The 25,842-nt window shown below is 37.0% G+C and overlaps 1 protein-coding gene across 2 annotated transcripts in view; it reads left to right on the top strand.

Moving 5' to 3' along the window:
* Positions 1–25,842, top strand: part of grb10b (growth factor receptor-bound protein 10b) — a 79,521-nt gene that overhangs the window by 26,325 nt on the left and 27,354 nt on the right. For both annotated transcript variants that reach the window (XM_038275850.1, XM_038275851.1), the window contains exons 4-5: positions 8,256–8,571; positions 17,352–17,496. In XM_038275850.1, coding sequence (XP_038131778.1) covers positions 8,256–8,571; positions 17,352–17,496 — 461 coding nt within the window. The remainder of the gene's footprint in view (positions 1–8,255; positions 8,572–17,351; positions 17,497–25,842) is intronic.

The following is a 25,842-nucleotide window of genomic DNA, read 5'->3' on the forward strand; positions in this document are numbered from 1 at the left end:
CTTCTTGAATGCATATGTACCTCTAGTTTGGAATTCATACTTTAAAAAAAGTTTTTTTTAGGAACCAGACCATCTGCAAACATCTATGTTTGGATCTACTGTTATACTTAGTTTTTTTTAAACTGTCAGTGTGTTTTAGGTCCTAAAATGTATAAAATTCTATTTTTAAAAGGGTGATGTTCTGCTGTTTGCAGAAACTGTTGGCTATAAGTGCAGCTCAGCTATAAGATAAAGTTATCTAAATTGGACTATGTGAAGAGAGAGGCTTTATTGGCCAGCCTCAATGGCCAGAATGTTATGTTCTCAGGAAATTTGTCAGGGATGAAGCAGTTACATTTTGTTCCTTAGTGTAACAAAGTTACTTATGATGCCAGAATGTCAAACTATGTTTATGCAAGATGATAACAAGGTCTTTTTCAAGACAAAGGGGGAAACTCCAGTGGACCCCCACTGTAGGCATTGGTTTCAGAGCAGCACTGCTGTGCATGAAGCAAGTTGATTTGCACCTAACTTAAGACTAAATTGATTTGAATAATATATTTTTTTTCTTTCACATTTCACCTCTTTGGCTTCTATAGGTCAGCATGACATCAGTTTGTCACTGTTTGTTCTTAGATGCATATTAATAACTAATAAACTAGCTCACTGTGGAATACCACAATCTTATTAACAGCAAGGTCTACCAACTTGTTTTATAAACATATTACAAATCTTGCATTTAGTTGTTCAGCTATGGTTTATGATTTGTAAATGCGTAAACTCTTTCCTAAAGTTGTTACAATTGCTTTACGGTTTGCTGTGAGCCTATAAGACATAACTTTTGATCCTGAACATGCCAGGTAAATAAACATTTACTAAAACACTGATTTTAGTTTTATTTTATTTCACTATTGTGGTCCTGGCTTAGTTTTGCAGTCATTCGAGTGTGTGTTTTCAGCTTTTCCCTGCACTGCTGTGTACTGTAAAATCTGTGGCTTGTTATTCTCTTTACTACCTCGCCCAACGTTTCTTCCCATCTTGCTGCTGTTATCGTTTGGCCGAACCCACCCATTACCAATCAATAACCAGCAGTCTGATTATGTCACCTCACTGCCCTGTTTGGCTTTGTTCAGTTCTGAGCCAGAGCAGGGCCCTAAAATGCAGTTTTTGGACCAGGAAAAAAAGCAGTAACGGAAATGCTCAAAAAGCAGACTGCATCAATGGAATATCAACTATTATGTCAAAGCACAACATTTTAAAACTCTGACTGTGAAAAGATTTCATTCTTTTAGAAATACATTCCTTCAGCACTTTCTTAAGAATTGTAGAGCCATATAAAGCCTGGTTTTAAACACTACAGGGGGGTAATAAGCTCCAAAGGGACAGAAATGCTTTCAGCATTCCTAATAGCATTCACAGAAAGCAGCAGTGTTGCTTTTAGATAAGTGTTAAGTGCAGGCATGCACTGAGTTGGTGCTATTTACCTAAGTACACTAATACAACTACTACAATAATACGGATGTGTTTGAGACTACTGGAAAGATAGATGTTGCAGCAGATATATCAAAAATTCATTACAATTTTGAATTTTTGGGATTTGTTAAGTTTGACTATAAAAAAACAAACAGAAGAAATAATAATTTCTTTCAAAACTGAGAATGTAATTGCTAAGATTTTTACATTTATTCATAATAAAAATTGATAATTGAACTTTATTCATCTTATATTGGAGAAATTTACCTCTGCATTTAACCAGGGGAGCAGTGTGGGGTTAAGGGTCTTTGCTCAGGAACCCAGAGGGGCAGTCTGTGGGAGCTGGGCTTGAACTCAGAACCTAAGGATTCCAAGCTCTATGCCCTAACCATGCCCTTTGGGGATTTTGTCTTACCATGAGTACCCCCAGTAGTCTTCTGAGACCATTAACCCAAAACTGCTCCCTGGGCACCCTGCAATAACAGCCCACTGCTCCCCAAAGGGGATGGGTTTAATACAGAGGTAAATTTCTCCAGTTTGAGATTAATAAAGTTCAGTTATTATAACTATAATATATTTTCATGTACACCTTGCAATGCACTTGCAGACCAATAGGGGTACAAGTACCCCCAATTGGGAATCACTGATCTAGAAGACTGGTTTAATTTTCAAAGACATTTTCATCACAGAGTCTTTTTAAACTACCAATAATTGTGTGTGATTCTGAATTTAAAAAAATGCAAATAAAACAGACTTTAAATCTAGAAACTGATCATCGTCAGTGCACTCAAACAGAAAACATTAAGGCTAGTTTAATACAGTAACAGTGAAAATAAAATTGATGTTTTTTATATTTGAATTCAACCAAACAATCCAGATATGGTCTTTGGTTTGATAACTTACATTTTCTAATTTTCTGCTACTAACTTCTTTAACTAGCACCTTCTGTTAAAAACATTACAGAAAGCAAGTATTTATTCTGCATAACAGAAGTCATCTATGAACTCCACAATAACTCAGATAGAAGAATATTAATCATTTGTTTCAATGATGGGAACCTACTGGCCAACTTTCATTTCTGATCACATTAAGATTGTCAATAAGACCCAAATCCTGGAGCTTAGGTTTCAAGTCTGTTGGAAGGAGATGCAGGTTTTTTCTTGTTTGCAGCTTGAGTTTAAATTAAAAAACTAAATTCGATCTGGACTTTAAATTGGCCTGCTACAAAACACCGATGTTACTTTTAGTTAGTAAAAATGTCTTTTGCTACCATCCTAAACCTACCGTAAATATCAGCATAGCTAAACATCGTAAATACGGTTCTGTCCTTCCCTGCTCTCTTCCCCCACCGTTTTTTTTTTTTTTTTCCTGTTCACGTTCTTCCTTTGCTCCCCTTTGACCCTCTCCCTCCCATCTGGAGGCTTGGCCCTCGGTGGGTGTGTGTACTGTCACCACAGGCATTGTACTGAGCAATCCCGAAGCCACGCTTTACAGTGCACTTGCTCTGGCATTGCTCCCACAGATGCCTTTGAATAGAACCCCCTTTGCCAGGCTTGTATTCATAGGCTGTTAACCCCCCTCCCATCACACACACCCTTGTGTCTGCCATGTGTATGTGTTCAATGATGTACTGTAAATGTATACCCAGTACTTTCCCCTTCTTTCTGCAGGAGACAGACCCCTCCTTTTTGTTTTGAACTTGCAGTAACATGTTCAAAATGCATAGTCTACATTCCGGGGTGAGAAGGGCCATATGGGGCTGTCTTCTGCAACAATAGTCTTGTTTTTGACCATCTCTCACACACTAACAACCAAGAAGATATTCTAATCAACCTTGATTCTGACTGTTCTCCTTTACAGTCTTTCAAAGTTAGTTAGAGTTGTTTAAAAGAATGAAAAAAAAAATCAATATAAGCTGTGTTATTTATAAAACTCATTTACTTGACTGTAGTTGTTTAGGGTGGGGGAGGGGGATGTTTGTTGAGGACAAAGCAGACGTAAAGGGATTCAACTTATGAGAGAAATAAAATAATGTGGCAGGAAGAGCTGTAATATTAATGCTGTCTTATGAAAACTCCAGGTTTCATATTTAAAATCTAACTGTATTCCAGACTGGTATGCTTTTTGTAATATAAAACTGTGGGCAGAGATATTAAGTTCATTTATAGAACATAGCTATATCTCGTGCTGTGTAAAACAAATCAAAACAAAGAAATGCAATTGCAATATTTGTTGAAAACTGAGATAAGCCCACATTTTTTCTAACTCTTCTCCTTTAACGCCATCATCACAATTTCCTCATTACTTTCTGTTAGGCATACACTTTTGTCAGGTGAAATCTATGTCAAAATTCTATATTAAGGACAACTTCAAATGTGCCTTTAGTATCTCTGCTTCTTTTTCTATGTCTGTTTTCTTCTTTCTCTTTGACCCCTAGTCGGCCTTGGCAGATGGCCGCTCACACTGACCCTGGTTCTGCTGGAGGTTTCTTCCTGTTAAAATAGAGTTTTTCCTCTCCACTGTTGTTACAAACATGCTTAGTGTGACGGACTGCCTTCTAGTCAATGAGTCGATGCAATCGGCTGGTTTTCCTTAGATAGAAAACTTTGAACCGATCTGACTGTATGATCTAGTTGAATTGTCTCTGTAAAGTGCTTTGAGGTGACATGCTGTGAATATGCGCTATATAAATAAACTCAAATGAATTGGGAGCCCATTCAACTGTGCAGTTCTGTTGTTTAATGGATTTCCCTTCAAATATAATCAAGAAAAAACAAAGACACATTGTGTTTTTTTTTTGTGATTGTGAAATTGAACCCATTAATGCTGTTGATGATACAGTAACTCAGGAGGAGCTGCAGAGATTTGCAGCTCAGGTAGCTGAAGTTGTTCACAGGACAACAAGTTGGTTTCTCCCCATACCAGGGATTGAAACAAGGCTGGCAGCAACAAACAGTTTGTTACAGAAACTTCTTTAAGATGTTCATTTTAAATGTTTCTTTTAGAATCTTGTATTCTTTTTTGTAATAAATCCTCACATTTCGGAAAGTCACACTTCCTACTGTTAGAGATTCATTTAAAAGAAAAAAAATGGTGAGGAGGTATTTTTTCCCCCCTTTATATCCAATTAGGGTACATTTTATTTCTCTGTGCTACTTATTTAATCTCTGCTAGTATGAAACCTGTTTTAGCCCATTACATTCCATTAGACCTTCTACAATAATCAATACTGATAAAAATAAAAAAAGTTATTCAGTCATAGAGATTCCTGTAATGTTAGTTTATTTAGCTTGATTAAAGCCGCCCCCATTCAAGGGAAATTCTTATCTGCTGCTCATTTGTCCTTGACTGGTTAGTTGTGCAAACTTTGCTCTGTTGCATGTTGGCTGAACTCTCAGTTGTGCTTCAAACCTAAGGATCTTCACAGTACAAAGGAGCACTTTGTCCTAATTTGAAAAAAACTTGTTAGTTTTAGTTGTTATGTGTCGCTTTCAATGATTTATTTGAATCATCACTCAATGCATGTAGTGAAATATTTATTAACCTGCTGTAACACTGCAGCTTTTCAGACTACTTGTCTGATGAATATTGATGTTGATGCATGAGCAGCGCTATAGGTTCCATAATCCTGATTGTTTTTAATCCTGTCCATGCTTGCACCCTCGAGGTGCTGGGCTGAGTGTCATCCAACTGTTTTACACTGGTGACGCACACCTTTGTTTGTGTAGCTGTGACGTGCGGCGCTGACTGCAGTCGTACGATCAATACTGACACACAAATGTGAGTTCGAGGGTTGCATTTCTTTGTGTGCAAGCACCTCTGCTAATCCAAGTACCAAAGTAGGGCAGACTTTGCTTTTCTTTTAATGATTTGTGGAGAATACCGGAATCAGCGAGAGATTGAAATGCTCAGAAAAAACATCACATTTTTATTTATGCAAAATTTTCACATATTTAGGTGCTCTCATAGTGTCTTCTATGTATGGGATTGAAATAACCATTTAAATTAGGATAATAATCTTTGCTTGTTCGGTTCTGTGTCACAGGAGGTGCCTTCTTCTCGTCACCTTCAGTGCAGCTTTTTAGCACCTTGTGTCCAGTAGAAAATAGCTCTTTAGCTCTCCAGGTTATCTATAAGTAGCTGCTCCAGATTACCTGTAACTATTAATTCCCTGAGATTAACCACCTCACAGGCACCTGTGGTGCGACTGCTGGTCACGTTTTTAGGAAAATCTTTACTTACTTCACTTTTTAAATGGTGAGCTTGAAAAAAAAGCAATGGGAATATTCATGTCAGCTCTAAAAGCTGCTGTTGTTGTTCCATTCGGCCAAAATTTTCTGTCCCTGGATATAAAAATAGTTGAATCTCTGCAGTCACTTTGAAGCCCCTCAGATCCCTGAAACCGTACACCCATCAAATTAGTTTTTATATGATTCAGGAGTGGTTAACATTAGAAATGTGACAGTAATAACATGTGTTTAGTGACACCTAAAGCTAAGGCTAGCTGTAATCCACTACTTGTAACTCTAATTCAAATCTTGAATGAGCTTCCATTCACAACCTTCTCATGTCTGAGACAAGCCTTTTGCTCATAATCATTCTTCAGCGTTGTTTCATTCCACTAAATGTTCTATTAAAATGCCTTAATACAACACTTTCTTATTCGTCAGCTTGTTATTATTCAGCAATGCCATTCTGTAGCGTCCTTTTGAACAGTGTCAAAGATACCAGTTTCTAAATTGCTCCTATGTAATGTAATCTGAAGGGCTCAGCATGCTAAACTTAATCATTCAAATTCATTTAAACACAATTTTGTACAGTAATATAGCATGGATTTTTAAAAGATTAAATCTGAAGTAAATTAGCTAATAGATTAAATCTATATAACATGTGACACATTTATGATGTCTGTTTCTTTCAGATGTACAAGAAAAATGTGATAGTAGAAGAGTTTTGCACTGCTCTGTTTAAATGAAACATATTTATTTCCTAACTTGTATTAGTTAATAAGCGCCTTAACATTATTATATTCTTTTGTGTCTTTGTAATAGCAATTCAGTGACTAAAATTGCTCTTTTTTTTCAGATGTCCAACAAAGAAATCATTCTGCATGTATTTTTGCATGCAGAATTTTGCCCCCCTTGCAACTAATTTCTGGGTTAGTTTTCAGGTCCTATTACTATTCTGGGCTTTCATGAGTCTTTTATGATTAGAGCTTGTCTCCCCCTAGTGGCATGCTCTTTTTCCAGCGGCATACTTGTGAAACATGAATACACAAGCTTGATGAAGTTTGAAGATTTTTTTTTTTTTCATGAATAATTGGTTAAAATATAAATCACCAGTGCAGATTACAATTTAAATTTGTGCAAAGTTAGACGCTCACTTCACCCAGATGATGAAAGTTTTATAGCATAAAGCAATTAGATAAGAATTTCCCCCTCAGCTGGGACGACACTTCTTGAATTCAAATGTGCCTAGAGGTTTTCTAAAGGGCTTTGAGGATGGATTCGTCCTCCCAGGACTTTTCTTTTTCTTATCTTGCATTTTAAATACATTTGAAAGCTAGAAGTTTGAAATGTGGTGAATTGAGAGCTGATGCTGGATCCTTGGTGCAAAGTCCTAAAGGGAAGGAGTTCAGAAGTGTAATGGGCAGGTTTGTGCCTGTGCCTGATTTCTCTGTAGATAAGGCTAGTTGGCCAGAACAATGTACATAGTCAAGACTGTCTTTCTGATAAGGCAACTGGGCAAAACTAGGTAACAGTACGTGTGTGTTCTTTTGTATGTACATCGATAAACATACCCACCTACAAGCATAGACGATGAAGATAGGGGAGAAGTGAGACAAGGCATCAATGTTAGTGCTATCCATGCATGATGTCTCCTTTTCATTTTTTGTCTTTAAAAATATATTTCATTCAAAAATACTTTATTAATACAAAAGGGAAATTCAATAATGTCATAATATCTTTAGAAAAGACATAAACTTGAGAAAAAAAACTACTTATAACCCTTTGCATCATTGTGATGTGGGAAGAAATTAATAACCTGTTAAGACCTGTTAGACATGTCAGTAATAAATGTATAAAACATCTTAAAGCAGGATTACAGTATAAAAAAAATCCAAGCATTTCATAGATTAAATGTTCTATTTCAGGTAACCGAACCTCAAACAATCGTCTAGGACATCTGATACACTAGGAATGGATGGAAATATGGGAAAGAATCGCATGATAACTGTGAAAATCGTGGTGATATGTAGCTCAGGGAAAAACTGTTAACAGGTCAACTATGTGTTTAGTTCCTTTGCTCCTGGTCTGGAATAAACTCCCAGAAAAATTAAAGTATATAGAACATTGCTGTTGATTCCCTGAAACAAGAAATTATGTTTTTGCTTATACCAGATTTAATCAAACAATCTAATGTAAATAAACTGTTTAAAAAGTTTGTTTCTTAAATCCATTTAATATCTGTATTTTGACCTATTTCTTTATTCAAGGCTTTTTCATTTATGCTTTTGTTATTGTCTTTCTCTTTCCTTTGATGTTCTTGAAAGCCAACTAGCCCTGCCTGTAGTCCTGGAGTCTATATATCTGGTCATTGTGGAAGAGTATGCATTTATTAGATTTGCCCAGACCCTAAATAAACTGGATTTTTTTTTTATTTGCAAGACATTAAGTTAAGTCTTGCAGCGATATTCTATCTGTTCTTCACACTTTTTATTATTGTATTGAAAAGAACCCTTTTATATATATAAGTGCAACATTCCACACTTATGTGACCTGTATGTTTCTTTTGTTTGGCAGAAGATGACGTCGACTTAGAGGCACTGGTGAATGATATGAACTCGTCGCTGGAGAGTCTGTACTCCACCTGCAGTGGCCAGCAGACAGAGATAACACCACTACTGCACAATGGGCAGAACTCTTATTCACAGCATCACCACAACCATCATCATCATCACCACCATCATCATAACACCCATCACAGCCAACAAAGGCATCACCACTCCTCTCAGGTGCTGAGCCACGTCTCCCCAGAGCCTCACTCCTCCTCTTCGAATGTGGAACCCCCTCAGACTAAGCTGAGACGCTCACAGCCCATGCACATCCTAGCCGTCAGGTTAGTCGGGTACCTTAACTCTTCATGTATTCTCAAGAATCTGCATTTTATGTTTAACTTATAAACTTCTGAAAAGCTTTTGAAAGTTAACCCATAGTTTTACACCTCTCAGCTGCAGGAATTCAATAGGCAGTAATGGTAGATCTAAAGATGTTCCCCAAGCTTCCTGAACAAGCATTGTTTAGCTTGTACACTTCTGAGGAAAAATAATCCCCAAAATCTTATGCAGATGTGATTTCTTTTGTTTTGGGCGCTTTAATTCTAGTTTTTATTTAATTACCATTTCCTCTTCAAGGATATGTTGAGCTAGTAATGTTTTGAAAACATCTTTATCTAAGTTCTTTTTCTTATCTGTAAGAAAAGGACAATTGATAAAGGATTTTCCTTGTCCATTGTCAGAGATTAAAAGTCAGCACAGATGATGGTTGATCGATGAACCTCATTTATTTGTTATTCTTAGACCTTATTTAGCATATTAGTGGTTTTACAAATGGAATTGATATGCTATATAATATATGCTATAATGATATTAAACATTTCAGCCCTAACAGATGTGGAACTGAGTGTCTTGAAATTTGCCTATTTAGCACAATCCTTTGAAAGTTACCATATCACTTTGTAAGTAACCTAAAGTAACCTTCTCCTCCATCCTATAGGAACTACAGGGCATAATTGATAGAAAGTACTTATTTTAGACTGGTACAAACCAGGACCAGAATCAGGTTCAGAATTGTCAGTCAATTGAAATGTCTTGCTTGCAGAAAGCACAAATAGTCAGGCACTGATGCTGTTGGCAATTAAAACCTGTTGTGTGAAAGAAGAAAAACAAAGTGAAAAAGAAGAAAGCATAAAGAGGAAATTTAAAAATGTGTTCTATTCCTCTTTATAAGGGCCACAGCACCCGAACTGACATGTTTAACTTGAACCAGACAGGATGTTATCCTAGCCTTGAGAGTAGACAGAATGTCTACCTATCTGTTGTAAGATGGGAGCTGATTCAGCAAAAGATGAGCCTGATTACTAAAAACTGTTCATTTGATTTTCCTCAGTATGAGCGTCAAATGCTCTATCAGGAATGTAAAGAACTTAGAGTTACTTAGGATAAGATAGAGCTTCGTCATCCATAACTTCATAAAGTAATTATGACCAAGGACCCCCCTAAAGATAAACTGAGACTGGAGAAATTTGATCTCTCCTTCTAGATATCATTGCAAACCCTTCTGGACATTTTTGGCTTTTATGCATTAGATGTAACACAGTGTACACCACACACTTACTCTCTTCAAATAGATTTATATATTTGTATGTGACTGATGCAGATTTGAAGAAAAATCAGAAGTGCCCCAAGCCAGCAAACTAAGCGATTACACAGCATGTTTCAAACCATTCCCCATTTTCCCAGTGACACGGAGTCAAAATGTAACTTGCTTCTTCTACAGATACAAAACATATTTGTGCAAACAAATATAATAATTTCATCCTTTGCTATTAATACTATTCTTAGATCTTTTCGAAAGTGTAGTATATATTAACCTCTGCCAAGGAGGTTATGTTTTTTGCCTTTAGTTTGTCTGTTTATCTGTCTGTTCTTTTTCAGGATAACTAAAAACATTATGGACATATTTTAATAACATTCTTATTAGAGATGCACCTCATGCCAAGGAAGATTATAATCTAGATTGAGGAATTTGTAAAAGATGCTCTATTGTTATGAGATATTTGGTGGAACTAGCAGTTCCCCACTAAACCAGAGGGTGGCAGCAGTGACTATTGATAGCTTCAGCATCAAACTCAAAAAGTCCGGAAGTAATTTACTGTAGACAAACCTACAAGAAAAGTGCTCTTGGTTTGTTAGCAGGATCAATTGAAAACCAGGGGTGCACCTTATGCCAGGGAACAATCCATTAAAATTTGGTAATGATCCAAATCATGTGCGAGTTTTAGCTATATGTGTAAGTCAAAATATAGGGGCAAAATGTGCACTCTGAGTGTTTTTCTAGTTTCCTCATAGAAACCTTTAAAATCAGTCAGGTCTGACAGTCCTGGCGTACGAGTTCAAACTGTAACAAACTAAACAATTCATAAACCACCTGAAATTCTTAATAAAATTCTGCAGAATATTTAAACTTTTTTTTTTCATTATCAAATTCCAACTCCCAATGATATACAGAATGAGTCCTACAACAGCTCAACACCTTATTGTAACAAGGTATGAAGCATTCATACTGATTTCTGTTACATAATGGTGCGTAACAGATGCATTGGCTATGCTGGAGACCTTGGGGGGGAATAAGGAGGGAATGCGTTTTTCATGCATCACCAAGGTTTCCTGCTCTATGATGATGATGACTCTATTATGACCGGATTAAAATGCATGCTGGCTTTCATCAGGCCAAGTGAAAGATTCAGAGGGTTGGGTCAAAGCCATAGAAAAGTTCTTACAAAAATGAGGGTGGAACCCTGCCAATCCAAGGCAGGTTGCTTTCCAGCTTCTTTGCATGGACTGTTTATGGTTGATTGGGCGTTTAGAGGGCTGAACATGAAGTGTAGCCTTGTATGTAAACATTGAGGTAAAGTTGTGATTAATATGGCAAACCTCCATTAGAATCACCATTTAGTTAATAAAGTTTTTGTTCTGCCACTCTACAAATAAGACAAGACTGGCCAAGTGCTGAACTGAGGTTCATCTTAATTAAATGTAATCTGTCTTCTCTCAGGATCAGTTAATTTGTCTTTACAATTGTCCTTTTTTACCTAGTTTAGCTGAGCAACTAATGAAAGACTTTTATGTCAGTTTTCTGTAATTTCCTAAGCTGCTTTGTGTACCTCACCTGCTACAGAAATATCATGTGTTGTCCTGTAGATCTGTTACACCATTTATCTGTAATTTGAACCTCATGGCTTTGTTTTGACTGGAAGACCTTAAGACAGAATTAGTGTGCCTTCTTCATGACGTCTAAAGATCTCTCTTAAGCACAAGGGGATTCCTCTGAAGGTTGTCAGATAATGTCTTGGTTGAAAGATCCACGAAACATCCCCTGAGATTTTCATGACTCATGAGAAAACGTAATGAAGGTGGATATGACATTTTAGCAAATTAATACTTCTTATTTTATTATTTTAAAGATTTTATTGTTCAGATTGATTTCATATTGAATGTTAACTTTAGGTTCCTTTACTTAAATGTATACCATTTAAATAATAGATTATGGGGGAAAGGTCAAAGACTTTTTATAGTTGTTTTTTTGTTTTGTTTCACTTTGTACCCAAAATAGGTACGCTAGACAAAACTAATTGACAGATGCACCAAATATAGATTTTAATCCACTTGGAAAAAATAAAAAGTCCCAACAATAGATTAACTTAAAATAAAATACTCAGAACATACAAATGCAGCATAAGCTCCAGATTATGGGAGAGAAAACTAAGAATACATTTCAGCTAAATGGATATGCAGAACCTCTCCTCAGTCTTTTTATTTTTGCATACCTTGTTTTTTGCATTCATACAACTTCAAATAAGACCTTGATGTGAAGTATAATTATTGATTTATACATGAGCTGTGTCACGACCGCACCATGTGACAATGCAAGAGCAGTTAATGTTACACATCTCTGCAGTTAAGCAAGTTTTCTGTATTTTTATATAAACAATGACTACACAAATCTAGCATCTTAAAGTGTCTTTAACATCTTAAAGTTATAATGGAGGACTTTTGCAAATTTCTGTAAGCACATGCATAACCCTGTACCCGCTCCGGGGAGAGGGAACGCCTCATAAACGTGTGCGAAAAGCTTGCACAAGCCCATTTCTCCTTGTGCACACAAGCTTACTTTCCGAAAGAAGATTTGCAGTTTTTTCACTATGTCAGACTCACCTAGCCTCGTGAGACCATCCTGATCTCGCGAGCTTTCAAGATTTCACTCGCTAATCAGTCTGGAGACTCTCCGTTGAAGAAAATTTGGAGCCGTTCACCAAACAAACGTCCAATCAGCGTTGGCTTTGAGGCGGGTTAAGGTGTGACGCAACGAGAAGCGCAACAGTTCAGTCTAAAGAAAATGGCGGCCGATGAAACTAGCGTTAGCGGGGCTATACAGGTGCTGGTCATAAAATTAGAATATCATGAAAAAGTAGATTGATTTCAGTAATTCCATTTAAAAAGTGAAACTTGTATATTATATTCATACATTACATACAAACTCATATATTTCAGATGTTTATTTTGTTTAATTTTGATGATTACAAATGACAACAAATTAAAATCTCAAATTCATCATATCAGAAAATTAGAATATTGTGAAAAGGTTCAAAATTGATGGCCCCTGGTGCCACACTCTAATCAGCTAATTAACTCAAACCACCTGCAAAAGCCTTTAAATGGTCTTTCAGTCTAGTTCTATAGGCTACACAATCATGGGGAAGACTGCTGACTTGACAGTTGTCCAAAAGACGACCATCGACACCTTGCACAAGGAGGGCAAGACACAAAAGGTCATCGCTAAAGAGGCTGGCTGTTCACAGAGCTCAGTGTCCAAGCACATTAATAGAGAGGCGAAGGGAAGGAAAAGATGTGGTCGAAAAAAGTGTACAAGCAAGAGAGATAACCGCACCCTGGAGAGGATTGTGAAACAAAACCCATTAAAAAATGTGGGGGAGATTCACAAAGAGTGGACTGCAGCTGGAGTGAGTGCTTCAAGAACCACCACACACAGACGTATGAAAGACATGGGTTTCTGCTGTCGCATTCCTTGTGTCAAGCCACTCTCGAACCACAGACAGCGTCAGAAGCGTCTTGCCTGGGCTAAAGAGAAACAGGACTGGACTGCTGGTGAGTGGTCCAAAGTCATGTTCTCTGATGAAAGTAAATTTTGCATTTCCTTTGGAAATCAAGGTCCCAGAGTCTGGAGGAAAAGAAGAGAGGCACTTCATCCACGTTGCTTGAAGTCCAGTGTAAAGTTTCCACAGTCAGTGATGGTTTGGGGTGCCATGTCATCTGCTGGTGTTGGTCCATTGTGTTTTCTGAGGTCCAGGGTCAACGCAGCCACATACCAGGAAGTTTTAGAGCACTTCATGCTTCCTGCAGCTGACCAACTTTTTGGAGATGCAGATTTCATTTTCCAACAGGACTTGGCACCTGCACACAGTGCCAAAGCTACCAGTACCTGGTTGAAGGACCATGGTATCCCTGTTCTTAATTGGCCAGCAAACTCTCCTGACCTTAACCCCATAGAAAATCTATGGGGTATTGTGAAGAAGAAGATGCAATACACCAGACCCAACAATTCAGAAGAGCTAAAAGCCACTATTAGAGCAACCTGGGCTATCATAACACCTGAGCAGTGCCACAGACTGATCGACTCCATGCCACGCCGCATTGCTGCAGTAATACAGGCCAAAGGAGGCCCAACTAAATACTGAGTGCTGTACATGCTCATACTTTTCATGTTCATACTTTTCAGTTGGCCAACATTTCTATAAATCCTTTGTTTTTATTGGTCTTCAGTAATATTCTAATTTTCTGATATGATGAATTTGAGATTTTCATTTGTTGTCATTTGTAATCATCAAAATTAAACAAAATAAACATCTGAAATATATGAGTTTGTATGTAATGTATGAATATAATATACAAGTTTCACTTTTTAAATGGAATTACTGAAATCAATCTACTTTTTCATGATATTCTAATTTTATGACCAGCACCTGTAGAGCAAGTTTTATCGGAATTACACTGTATTTCTTCACTGAAAGAAGAGCAAAACACTGCTCTGGGGGCTTTTCACAGAGGAAAGGATGTTTTTGCTCTTCTCCCGACTGGTTTCGGCAAGAGTTTGATCTATCAATTGGCTCCTCTTCGTCGTTGCTCTGTTACGTCATAGGCTTCGTTGATCTGATTGGTTTATTTGGCCCGTCTATCACCAACATAGCCAATCAGCTAACCAGTATTTTCGCCCCTTCCCAAAATTACTTCTACGGAAGGTTTCCAGATAGATATGCGGAGCAAATCCATCTGGCGGAGTCAGGTTAAGACTCACCATCAGTAAGTGAAAATTGGGATGAACACGTTGGACCACTTATTTTGATGATTCACCTGGAAAAATAAGTTTTTGTAATAATGCAAAAAAGAATTGAAATTTGTTTTTTGTCAAGCAAAGCTGCTCTTCTATAATGACCAGATATACAGACTCCAGGACTATAGGCAGGGCTAGTTGGCTTTCAAGAACATCAAAGGAAAGAGAAAGACAATAACAAAAGCATAAATGTAAAAGCCTTGTTGATATAATTTTGTTTTCAACTGTTGAATAATAGATGAGCAGCTTCAGAGTTCTATAGTTGTTTAATTCCAACACTCAATGGAAATTACATTTTTTTAAAACTTAATTTGCATCGGCCTTAGGTTGTTGCTTTATAACTGCATGACTCATTTATAATGACGAGTTAACTTCATCTCCTATCAAATATCTACAGCACAGAATATTATAAAAATATTAATGACATTTTCATTACAGGAGCATCTCATTCCAAAAGTTAAAATTGTATTCATTAGACTCAGTCTGTTGGTACAAGGAAGTGATACCTTGACGCTCTAATTATTAGTAAACATTTCTATCGAGTAAAGGTTGTAGAAAAGGAATTGACTATTTTTTGGACGCAAAGGATTTGTGGGATTTATGTGAGATTCAGCCACTGTCTTGACACTGTAGTAGTGTTCTCCTAAAGAACTGTGCCTAAAAGCAGAAAAAGAAAGAGACATTGACCCAAAATGTTTAAACTTTCCAGCACATAATGAGGCAGAAATGCATACAGAAATGTAAAAATGAAAAGCAGAAATAACTGCTTAGCGTTGAAGAAATATATAGGGTAAAAAAAATACAAAGGAAGAATAAAACAGACAAAAATATTATATCCTGCACATAAATAAATACTTTAAAAAATAATTAATAAATAAATAAAGTTGAAGATTATAATGGACAATAAATAAATAAGGTATTTATTACAAAGGCGAATAAATAAATAAATAATTTTTGTCTCACTGTATAATTTTATTTCTACTTACATGGATTTCTTTATTGTATTTTTGGAGGCAATTAACTGTATGCTTATTCATTTATTGAGCATTTATTTATTTCTGTATTTATTTTTAATTGTATTTCTGTATTTCTCCAATTATGCTTCATATTCACTTTCATTTGCTACCAACATATTTCCGTTTGGCTCCTGTAGAGCTTTGCTGCTCTATAAATTCCAAAAATAAGCTTATAAGCTTGATAAACTGACACCACAGATTGGAATTTTAAGGTGTACTTCCTTGCTTAAAACCATCTTAAGACTACCATTTGTGACAAAGTATTTCAAAGTACATTTGTACACTCAGCATTTTCAGTTACTGCTGCTGGCACAAAGCGGTAAACACAACCCTTTCTTCATCAGTCATGGGGAATGCTTTCGAAATCACTACCAAAGTTTTGGGAAAGTGGCAAAACTGGCTTTGAAAGGCAATGAAAAAGCCCCTTATATCAAAAGAATATGGGGTACCATTTCTGTTAGGGATTTACACATTTAGCACTAGAGTATAACACAGTGAAGATATCATAGGACTGCATAGCTAGAAGGACAAAGAAGAGAAAAAGTAGTCTTACAAACTTCAAGCCTAAACTGCTTTCAGCATCTTTTTATTCATGCATAGCCATGCACATAAGTATATCTCAAACCCTTTTTTCCCTGCTCATTTAGGCATACATTTTTCTCTGCACGCTATCACCCTTTCACTCCCTTTTTTTTATAATTGGGTATAACATTTCTTCCCTGTTTCTAGCCTGTAACCTGTAAATGACCCGTTCTTCCTTGTCACTCCTTTTTTTTTGCCTCAGTCTACACCAGCAGAGGGATAAGGTAAAAAAAAACAAAAAAAACAACTCATTTTGTTTGAGTCCTCCTGAGGTGTGTGCATTTGAAAGTAGCTATTCTTACACACATGCAGGCTGCAGAACTCTTAACTCCCCGCATACATTAGACACAAACTGGTTCAAAGCGAAGCTTGTGTCAGTTCCTATTTTTCGCTCTCGGACAATATGAGGGAAACAGAGCTGGATGATCAGGTAATGGAGTATTCTTTCTTATGAGTGCTCTCTCTCTCTCTCCCTCACCCACACCTACACATGCATGCTTCGGAGTTCCTATTATACTGGACCGACCTCTGGATAACCCTACTCTCAAGCTCATATGGGACAACATCAAAAGGCCTGGTCCCTTTTGAACTCGCTGGGTTCTATAGACAAAGAGAGAAAAGGCTTTCAAAATGTTTTTTTTATTTTTCAACGTCCGATCAGAAATTTTACTGACTGACCCGCTGATTTAAAAAAAAAGAAAAAAGAAAAATCCCATCTGTCAATCCCTTTGAGGCTCACACTGCATCTGTTTTATTCAAAATTCTACTTTAGTGTGATGTCTTGATTTAGAATTGATGTGTGATAAATATTTAAGATATAAGTGCGCAGGCTGTGGGAGGCTGTGATTTCCACTTGCTTTGGGACTGTTCATTATGGCCAGATCAGACAGAAAAACAAATGAGGCTGTATGCTGCAGTGGGTCTCTCCAGCACTAATTTCCCATGTTTTAGCAGCTCTTTTGAAACTTTTCTCTTTTTACTTTTTTTTCGATCCACATCCAGATCATAGTTTGGGCTTTAGGTTGATGCTGTTGCTTAAATGACAAGCAAAACACTGCTAACTTCTCAAAGACAGACTCTGACATCAAGGTCTCTGTTTACTGTTGTTTAGGAAGCTTCAAGAGGAGGAGCAGCAGTTCAGGACGTCATCTCTCCCAGCCATCCCAAACCCTTTCCCTGAGCTCTGCAGCCCAGCAGGCTCCCCGGTCCTCAGCCCTGGGTCACTACCTCCTGGAGAGCCATCTTCAGGCAAACATGTGAGTCAGACATCATACAATATGCTGTTATGTTTAGCTGCATTAACTAAACATAACAGGGCCTCCTATATATCAGGATTTTGTTTTTTGGGGGGGGGTCATCCAAAAATAAACCCCAAAATGATATGAGTGCAGTTCCATTTCAATAAGGTATAGACTTTAATCTAATGTTTTTTGTGTTTGCTTTTTTGTGAAAAACCTTGCAATGTGTAGTAACTGCAGCTCAACTTTTGAAGATTTCATTTCTCAGAGTGCCATTTTAAGATATTTACATCACTTTGAACTTCTTTAGTTTGTCCCATTAACACAAATTACAATCTTTAGTAGTATTTCATGATGCATTAACACAAAATAGTGTATTACTTTGAAGGGATATTGTGTAAAAATGACTGTCATCTGGGTGTGAAATGGGGATGTTTGAAGTCAACCCAACCTTATACCTTCACTGGCTCAAACATGCACTGCGGAAACGGTAGCTGACGTGTGTCAAAAAGCCTCGACAACGCAGATTTAACCATGTCATCCAAAGTGAATTAATTTTCTGTACACCCATGTACACCTGTAAACCTATGATTCTGTAAAGGATTGGTCTGTTTGCAGAATCAGCACAGTCTAATTAAACCAAATGGAAAGAGTTAGCTTTGCATTAAATTAGGCGGTAGAGTTCATGTACTTTGTCAAGGAAAAACATTTTAACATCCCTTTTAAAATATATTTTTATTAGCTCCTTCAACTTAGAGAAAGCTTTATGGAGGATGCTTATCCTCGTTTAACGATATCTTAATTTACGTTGTCTTTTAAGTTCTATTTTTTGCTTTCTTTTGGATGGTCCAACCATTTCTCATTCTTCGGTTTTATATTCTTACCTGACAGGCATTGCAGTTCATCTGGTTTTCTACTGTTTTAGCTCGTCTGCTTGAACATTTTGTACAATCATAGATGTTGTTCTGTACACCTGAGTTTTAATGAGTTCTTATTTGAGCTTGTAGGTAATCTGTAGCAACTTGTTTTTTGCATTAGTAGATGCATAAATGCAACATACTGCTGTCATTTTGGTTTTTTATCACAGCAAGCAGTAAAGCTGTGCCAAATAAAGTGTAAGTGTGTATAGTGGGTCACTTGATCTTTTTTTTTTTTTTTATTATTTTGTATTTTTTCTTAGTGGAAAACCTAAAGAAGTGGGGTGTTTATTGCACATGCGTACCTGCACATGTCTGCATAGGCTGCTGTCCTATCTGTTACGGGAAGTCGGATCTCCCCACCCCCATTTGCACCGTTAATGGTCTTCACATGAAAGCAGCCAATTCTGGTTACGGCAATATAGCGGTTTACAGTAATACCAGGGCAGACAGTTTCTCATAAATACTCCCCCTGGCTGGGATCTGGGGCTTTTCTTTTCAAGGCTTCCACTACTGCAACCAAATACCAAACTACAGTTCCAGTTAGTTCATTTCAAGCCAAAACACAAGTCTGACTCTAACATGCACAACTCTTTCCCTCTCAGATGTCATCTCAGTTTTTTACTCTGGATTGATGAGCACACTTTATCCACCAAAGAACTCAAACTTGGAGAGTTTTAGGTTTATTAGAAGCTCTAAGTTGTGTTGTGTCTTTTTAGTAGGATTTTTTTGTAGATATTTTTTTTTTTTTTTTGTCTTTAGGGATTTTTTAATCTTTAATTACAGACTCTGGTACAAAATCCACTGCTCAGGTTGTTCTTATGGTAAATAGGTCAAAGTTTATTGTAGTACAAAGTTGTTGTGAATTTAATGACTTGCTGTGCCCCGGTTGTAAATAAGTAAAACAGGCTAGGCTTGTAAATAATTAGACGCCAGTTTATGGTAGCTTGTGGCTCAGGATTGAGAATGTCATTCTCACATGGCCTGTTAGTAGCATAGTAAAAACTAGGGACTGAAGCGGATAAACAAAGGAGCTGGGGAATTACCAGCAGAGGTAACTGATAGACAAAATTTTACAGTAGTCACTCTAGATTATTATTAATGGCGTATCTCAGGGATGGATACGAAGTTATAAAAATTACCACTTTTGTTATTGGGATCTTGTAGAGATTGGAAAAAACTTAAAATATCCAGTCAAATTTCGTTCTTTTTTCATTGGTCTCTGATTTATATCAATGCATATTTAAATTTAACTTTTAACTACAGTATATATGACAGCCTCTAATCGATATTGACAAGAAGGTGTAAGCATGTGACTCCCTAACTTCCATTTTTTAAATTTTTTTTATTTTAGTTATGTGTTTATTTTCTAGAAATGAATATTTGTGCCAGTTTGTTTTTTCAGGTTTTTGGGGGTTTTATACTTCTTAAAAGTGCTGATCCATTCCAAGTGTGTGAAACCCTAAAGAGATTTTTTTGTGTATGTTGCTTCCCAACTACAACCTAGCTCCAGCTTACAAATGCAGCTCAACTTTTATAGCATTCTCATATTTCTATAAAGCTTTTCTTTTTTCAATCTTTAATATTATGTAGTTTAAGGAAATATTAAAATAACCTCTTTCCATTTCTGCCCATTTTTTTTTTTTTTTTTTAAAGTAAAATGTGTTTTCAAGCCAAAAAAAATAAATAAATCATGCCTCAATATCTTAATTTAGTTAAAGTTCAGGTACGTGCCACACTTTTTATGTGTGTTTTTAAGTCATTCAGGGTTGGTCTTTTCTGTGAGCTTCAGATTATTTTCCTCACTTTTTAACCCAACTCAAATTGAGCTTAATACACTAATGTTTTGAGCTTCCCTTTCAGTATTTCCTGTTAGATAGAAGAATTCAAGGTACGTTCAGTGATGGAAAGTCATTACAGCCCTGAAATGGCAATGCATATTCAGATAATCACCAGGCTACCAACATGTGTAAATCTCAGTTTACTATTATTTTATGCTGTGCTACTTTTACTTCAGATCGAAAGGGATGGAATCTTTTCTAAACAACTACTTCTATCATGTGAGTCAACTGAAAATATGCCAAAAAAAATAAATAAATCATGAAATCTTTTCACTTTCTGTCTAAATGATCCATTCGATTCTATAAATCAGGCAGTAATAAGGTAAGGGAGACTGATACAGCTACTGCCCTCTGTAAAGCCGTATATATTTGCATTCTGCAGGTGATGTTTCTCAAAATTACTGCTATGATAATGCTATGGGGTTTATTTTCTGTTTTAATGTAACTTATTCATGGTTTTGCTCATAACATACTTTAGGGCAATATAATTCCACACCAACAAAACTTACAGAATAAGTTTTATTTTTTTTTTCATTCTCATTATTTATTTTTTATCTTAATTCTTTTCTTCTGTTTCATCCCTAGCCGATAGATTATTGTAAAGAGCAACTCTAGCTCCTTTAGTAGAAGCTCCTTGAATTTAACAACTACCCAGCCGAAGCCATTCACATACATACTGGCTTTAAGTCTAAAACTTGTTCTGCAGTTTGAACATTATTTGTTGGGTATATTGGTTACAAGATCTCTTAACAACAACTCAACAACTGTTATTGATTTCTAAGCTTGATTAAGAAATCCAAAATCGTTTGAGAATGCCTGGTTGATACTTGGGATTAGATTAAGAAACAGCAACTTTCCGCCGTAGTGATTAATCTCGATTAATCCAATACAATTTTGATTTGACTGACATCACTTACTTTTTTAGTTATGATAAAACCAAAAATGCCACAGAAGCATGAAGAAAAAGTCTTTCACTATGTGATGAAATATCTTCAAACACTTTAGAATCCATATATCTGAGGATGATGAACTTTCTCCTTTTTTTTTATTTCCCAACTACCACAGAAGAACAATGCTGTTAAAAAAAAAAAAACCTGATGGAATTTGTAATTGATTGTTTGTGTTTATAATGCATATGGACCGTATACCAACTCATGTAAACTGATGTGAGAGTGCCTACACATCCATCCATGCAATCGGGTGTTAGTCGTTTCGACACATGTGTGTTTACACTTGCTAGCCCCTCAGTGAGCTCTGCAAACTATTTACAGCACTGGCAGGGTCTCTCTATTGTTGATTGCAATGGAAAGTATGGCTCATTGTAGCTGTTCTGTGGAAATCCAGCTCAGCACCTTTTTCCACGAAGGACTCTTGCACATTGCCTGCTCACACCTGAATCTTTAAGGAGATAAAAAGAAGAAAAAAAAAAAAAGTAACCCTTACTTTCCAGTGGTTAGAATCCATAAAGGAGATGATGATTTGTTTTAGGTTTGACAAGAGGGATCTGGCGAAGGTAAATTATTGTACCCCCTCTCCAAGACCTCTGACCTTTATCATTAGAACCACATGTGCCCTATTTAGTCCCACTTTTTTCCCCTTCCGCTTATCTCCTTTGCTTCATCTTGGTCTCTTTTTTTTCTCTGTTCTGTGTCTTTCCGTCTTGCAGCCCTCCAAATATCCATGCCAAATTGCTTTTCAGTTTCTCTGTTTAAGTTTACTGAATTTTCCAACCTCCCGGCGCTTTCTGACAGACTCTCATGCTTGTCTCTCTCTGCTCCTCCTCGCCTCATTCTCTGGCCTGTGTTAGGGAGACATGAGGATGTAGTGCAGGGCTGTCAGGAATCGTTGGCCAAGCTGTTTGACGCGACCATATGATTCCCAGTTACCAACCCCCACCCCTGTCTTTCCTCATCGCTCAGCCTTCATCTCCCCAGCTTGGCTTTTTCACGTTACACTCTGGGAGGACGGTATTTCTCCAAGGTCTGTAGGATATGAGCGTCACCCTTACAGTAGAAGTTTTTTTTCTTTTCTTCAAATGTACACTTAGGGAAATATGCTGCAGTTTACTTCAATGTTATAACTAGAGAATTTTGCAGAACACTGACCTGGGTTGCTGCAATTTGTTAGAACTAATTGCAGTCCATTGTTATAATTTGAAAAGATTCTCATACATGTTATTTAATTACTTTCTTTCACTCTGCTTAGGACCACTACAACATCACTAAAGCTTCATATCATGCTCTATTTTAATGAAATATTAATATTGCATGTTTTTCATTGATCAAGTCTGACGGTCGATTTTTAATAGTGGATATTAAAATGCAAAGGCATTATATACTTACAGAACAGGCTTACTAAATTCACTTTTATGTAGTTGCAATGAATAACCAATCAGGCAAAAATTGGTTGAAAAGACAAAATGATTTTCGTCCAAACGATTCTACATTTGGTTGAAAAGCCGTAACTTTCAAATCGTTGAAAAGACATTGAAAACGCAGTCTATTTTGGGATTAAAGTGGGACAAAATTAAAACAACTATTTCTGAACTAAATCAAGACTGTGATGGACCGAACAGATTTAGCCTAAAAACCAACGTCTATATCACATCTGGTGTTTTGGGGGGAAGGACTACACTGATATGATATTATTATCTGTATCTTTCACAATACTGAGGAGAGTTCTAGATTGGGTACTGGGAAAGTGTGCTGGATATATATGGATAGATCTATTCAATCTAGTTTGATAATACTTTTAAGTTGGGTTAGTTTACCCCTTTATGGGCTTTTATCTTAGATTTGATTAATAGATTCAACTTAAACCCTACAGCTGCATGTTTGTTAAAGATGAAAATGTTCCTGTTAATACAAGTTATTGTTTTTATGACTTTCACGGAGTGAACTGATGAAGTCCTACCAAATCCGGTCTGAAGGGCCGTGCCACCATTTTTCCATCCACGAAGGAAAAAATCACATCCTTAATTTTTTTTGTGTTTGAAAATGAAATAGAGGGTATTCCAGCTAAAACCGGTGCAGCCATTTGTTTTTCTTAGATTTCCATCTTTGGTAGCTGCAGAGACATTATGCACGTTCCTGCGTTTCATTGATCAGACACATTTCCGTCTCGGGGCCAAACGTCTCTGCTGGTTCCTGGCAAGATGTATTTTCGAGAGTTTGTGAATTCAGAAATCCCGCGACAATTCATCATGCTTGCAATGTAACTATCTGCCACACTGTCAAGGAAAACGACTGGTCCCGCTTTTAAGAAAGATGTGCAACAAGGAAAATGTGAGTCCTAGACACATCATTACCAAAAGGACTGGCTGAGGTTCAGTATTCTACCAGGTCAGATGGCCAGTTCAAGGATTCCAGGGGCTATAGCAATGTATAGTGGAGAATCCATCAGGCACAACCTGGTGCTAACTGAACAGATACAGTCCTGGAACAGGCAGAGGCTAGGAGGTAATGCAATCATGGACATTTAGAGCTCAGTTTAGTGATAGAGTAAAGGTACTGCTTGTCTTGAAAACAAGAAAATAAAATTTGGTAAACTGATGATCCGCAATATATTGCTTTACTCTAAGGGAGGTGTTAAAAATGCTGGCTGTCATCCATTTTGGTTGACACCAATGACAGATGAGTTGCTCCTAAGTAGAAGACAAAAATGTATTTTTTCCCCCACTAAAATATAGAATCAGTTCAAACTAATCATATATAGAAATTCAAACTCAGTGACATAAATCCCTGGTTCTTATGGTTGTAATGCAATTCCAAAAAACAAATCATATTTGCGTATTTGATTTTTGTATTGAAAAATGAATCCAATGAATATTTTTGAACATGTAAGCTCAGCAATTTTCTCCCACATCATGTATGAAGTTGTTGCAAAAGATTGTAAAGTCTTATTGCAAGAACATTATTGCAGATCCTTCCTGCTAGCAACTTTTAGACTTTATAATCATCACTCCTCCTAAAGTTGATCAATGCACTATTGTATGTGCACATATTTTTCATTTTTCTCAAATCATCCTACTCAGTGGCATGTTTTGCCTTCTGTGGGATGATAAAGAATTATTGTTGTATTAATTTTCTTTTTGTAAGTAAAAATACTTAAATTTTGTTGCTGTAACCATGTGTTGTAGTGTGTGTCAAAGGGCAGATTTTTCCACTGTAAAAGTCTGGAATGCTATCAGTGGCCAAACCATTGGCCTCGATGTGTGAGAACATCTGTGGCCGTGTGCATAAGTGTGTGTGTGTTTAAAAGTAGGGCCGTGCCTTTGAGGCGGTTCTGCTTTGTGTATTTGGGGTGTGCGGCAAGGGTGTGCGCTCAGCTTTACGAGCAGAAACGTTTTTTGCATGTGCCCCTGCAAGAGCGCCTGACGGTGTGTTTACGTCTGTGCTAGCTCTGCTTCTCTTTGCAGGCCTGATGTGTTCGGCGAGCCGCTCTGTGCAGAGATCAAAGGTGAAGCAAAGCCAGGAATCCGCTGGCTCACTCATCCAGCAGCCTGCTTAGTTTTCAATAGGTCTTAAAGCGAAATGAAAGACAAATATTCAGGCACTTGTGCAATATAATTACAGGACAGCAAAGTTTATGCGATTTTGACAGCAAATATGTCTGATTAAGAGCATATTGGTTGCTTAGATTGTTTATTTCTTTCTGATTATTTGAACTCATAGAAGCATAAAAAATACCTTTAAACAGATTTCTGGTTGAACTTTTGCACATGTGTGTTCATTTTTATTTTAACCATGCATAGCTTGTTGGCCCCAATATTCCTAATACCGTGTCTACTTACCAAAACACTGTTACACATACACACTTTCTATCAGAGGTAAGGAGGGCATGCTGGCATTACAGAAACCTTTTTGTCTACATAGCAGGGCTTTATTTTGCTCAGACACAAGCAGACCAGCTTACATTTAAGGGCATAGAGTGACTGAGTGGATTTGCACCATTCACCATTGTGAACTACAAATTGTTTCACTGCTGTTGAACAAATGTAAGTTGGAGAGGAGCCAGGTCGGTTGTGGTTTAGTCTGGAACATCTCATGTGTCAGCGCTATATTCTTCTCAAGCCGCTAAACGGAAACATGCTTGGACCTGCAAGCTAGACCTGCTACCGCTCCAGTGCAACAGATACGCTTAAAAAAAAAGCCGCAAATGCACGTTCTGTTTAGAGCTACAGTGAGCCTAGATGATTAGTCTGAGGAGAGGGTTAGTTTAAGAAAAAAAGGCCTGTTAAACTGTCACAGCCAAAGCTGGTTGTGGCAAGTGGAAATTGAAATTTTTGTTCAAAATGTCCATCGCCTGTCACCAAGACCTGAAGCAAGATTACTGCTGAGTCAAAAACTGGGAGCACTGGATAATAATTCTTTTCTCACAGGGGGATTTAGTATTGCACAGAATTTTATAGATTTGGGAAATGTAAGTCCAAGAACAATGGAAGTCTTTAAAAAAAAAAGCCATATAAATAAAGACACAAGTTGTTTAAAGTACTTGAATAACGTGCGAGTGATTGCACGAGCCCATTTCTCCTCGTTTCACTAGCAGTGCAGTTTTCCAAATAGAATGCCAAACTTTACCTGTTGGGTAGAAACTTTGCGACCGAG

This window comes from Cyprinodon tularosa, unplaced genomic scaffold (genome assembly GCF_016077235.1).
Source record: "Cyprinodon tularosa strain WSP-4 unplaced genomic scaffold, ASM1607723v1 ctg98, whole genome shotgun sequence".
Classification (NCBI taxonomy): Eukaryota; Metazoa; Chordata; class Actinopteri; order Cyprinodontiformes; family Cyprinodontidae; genus Cyprinodon; species Cyprinodon tularosa.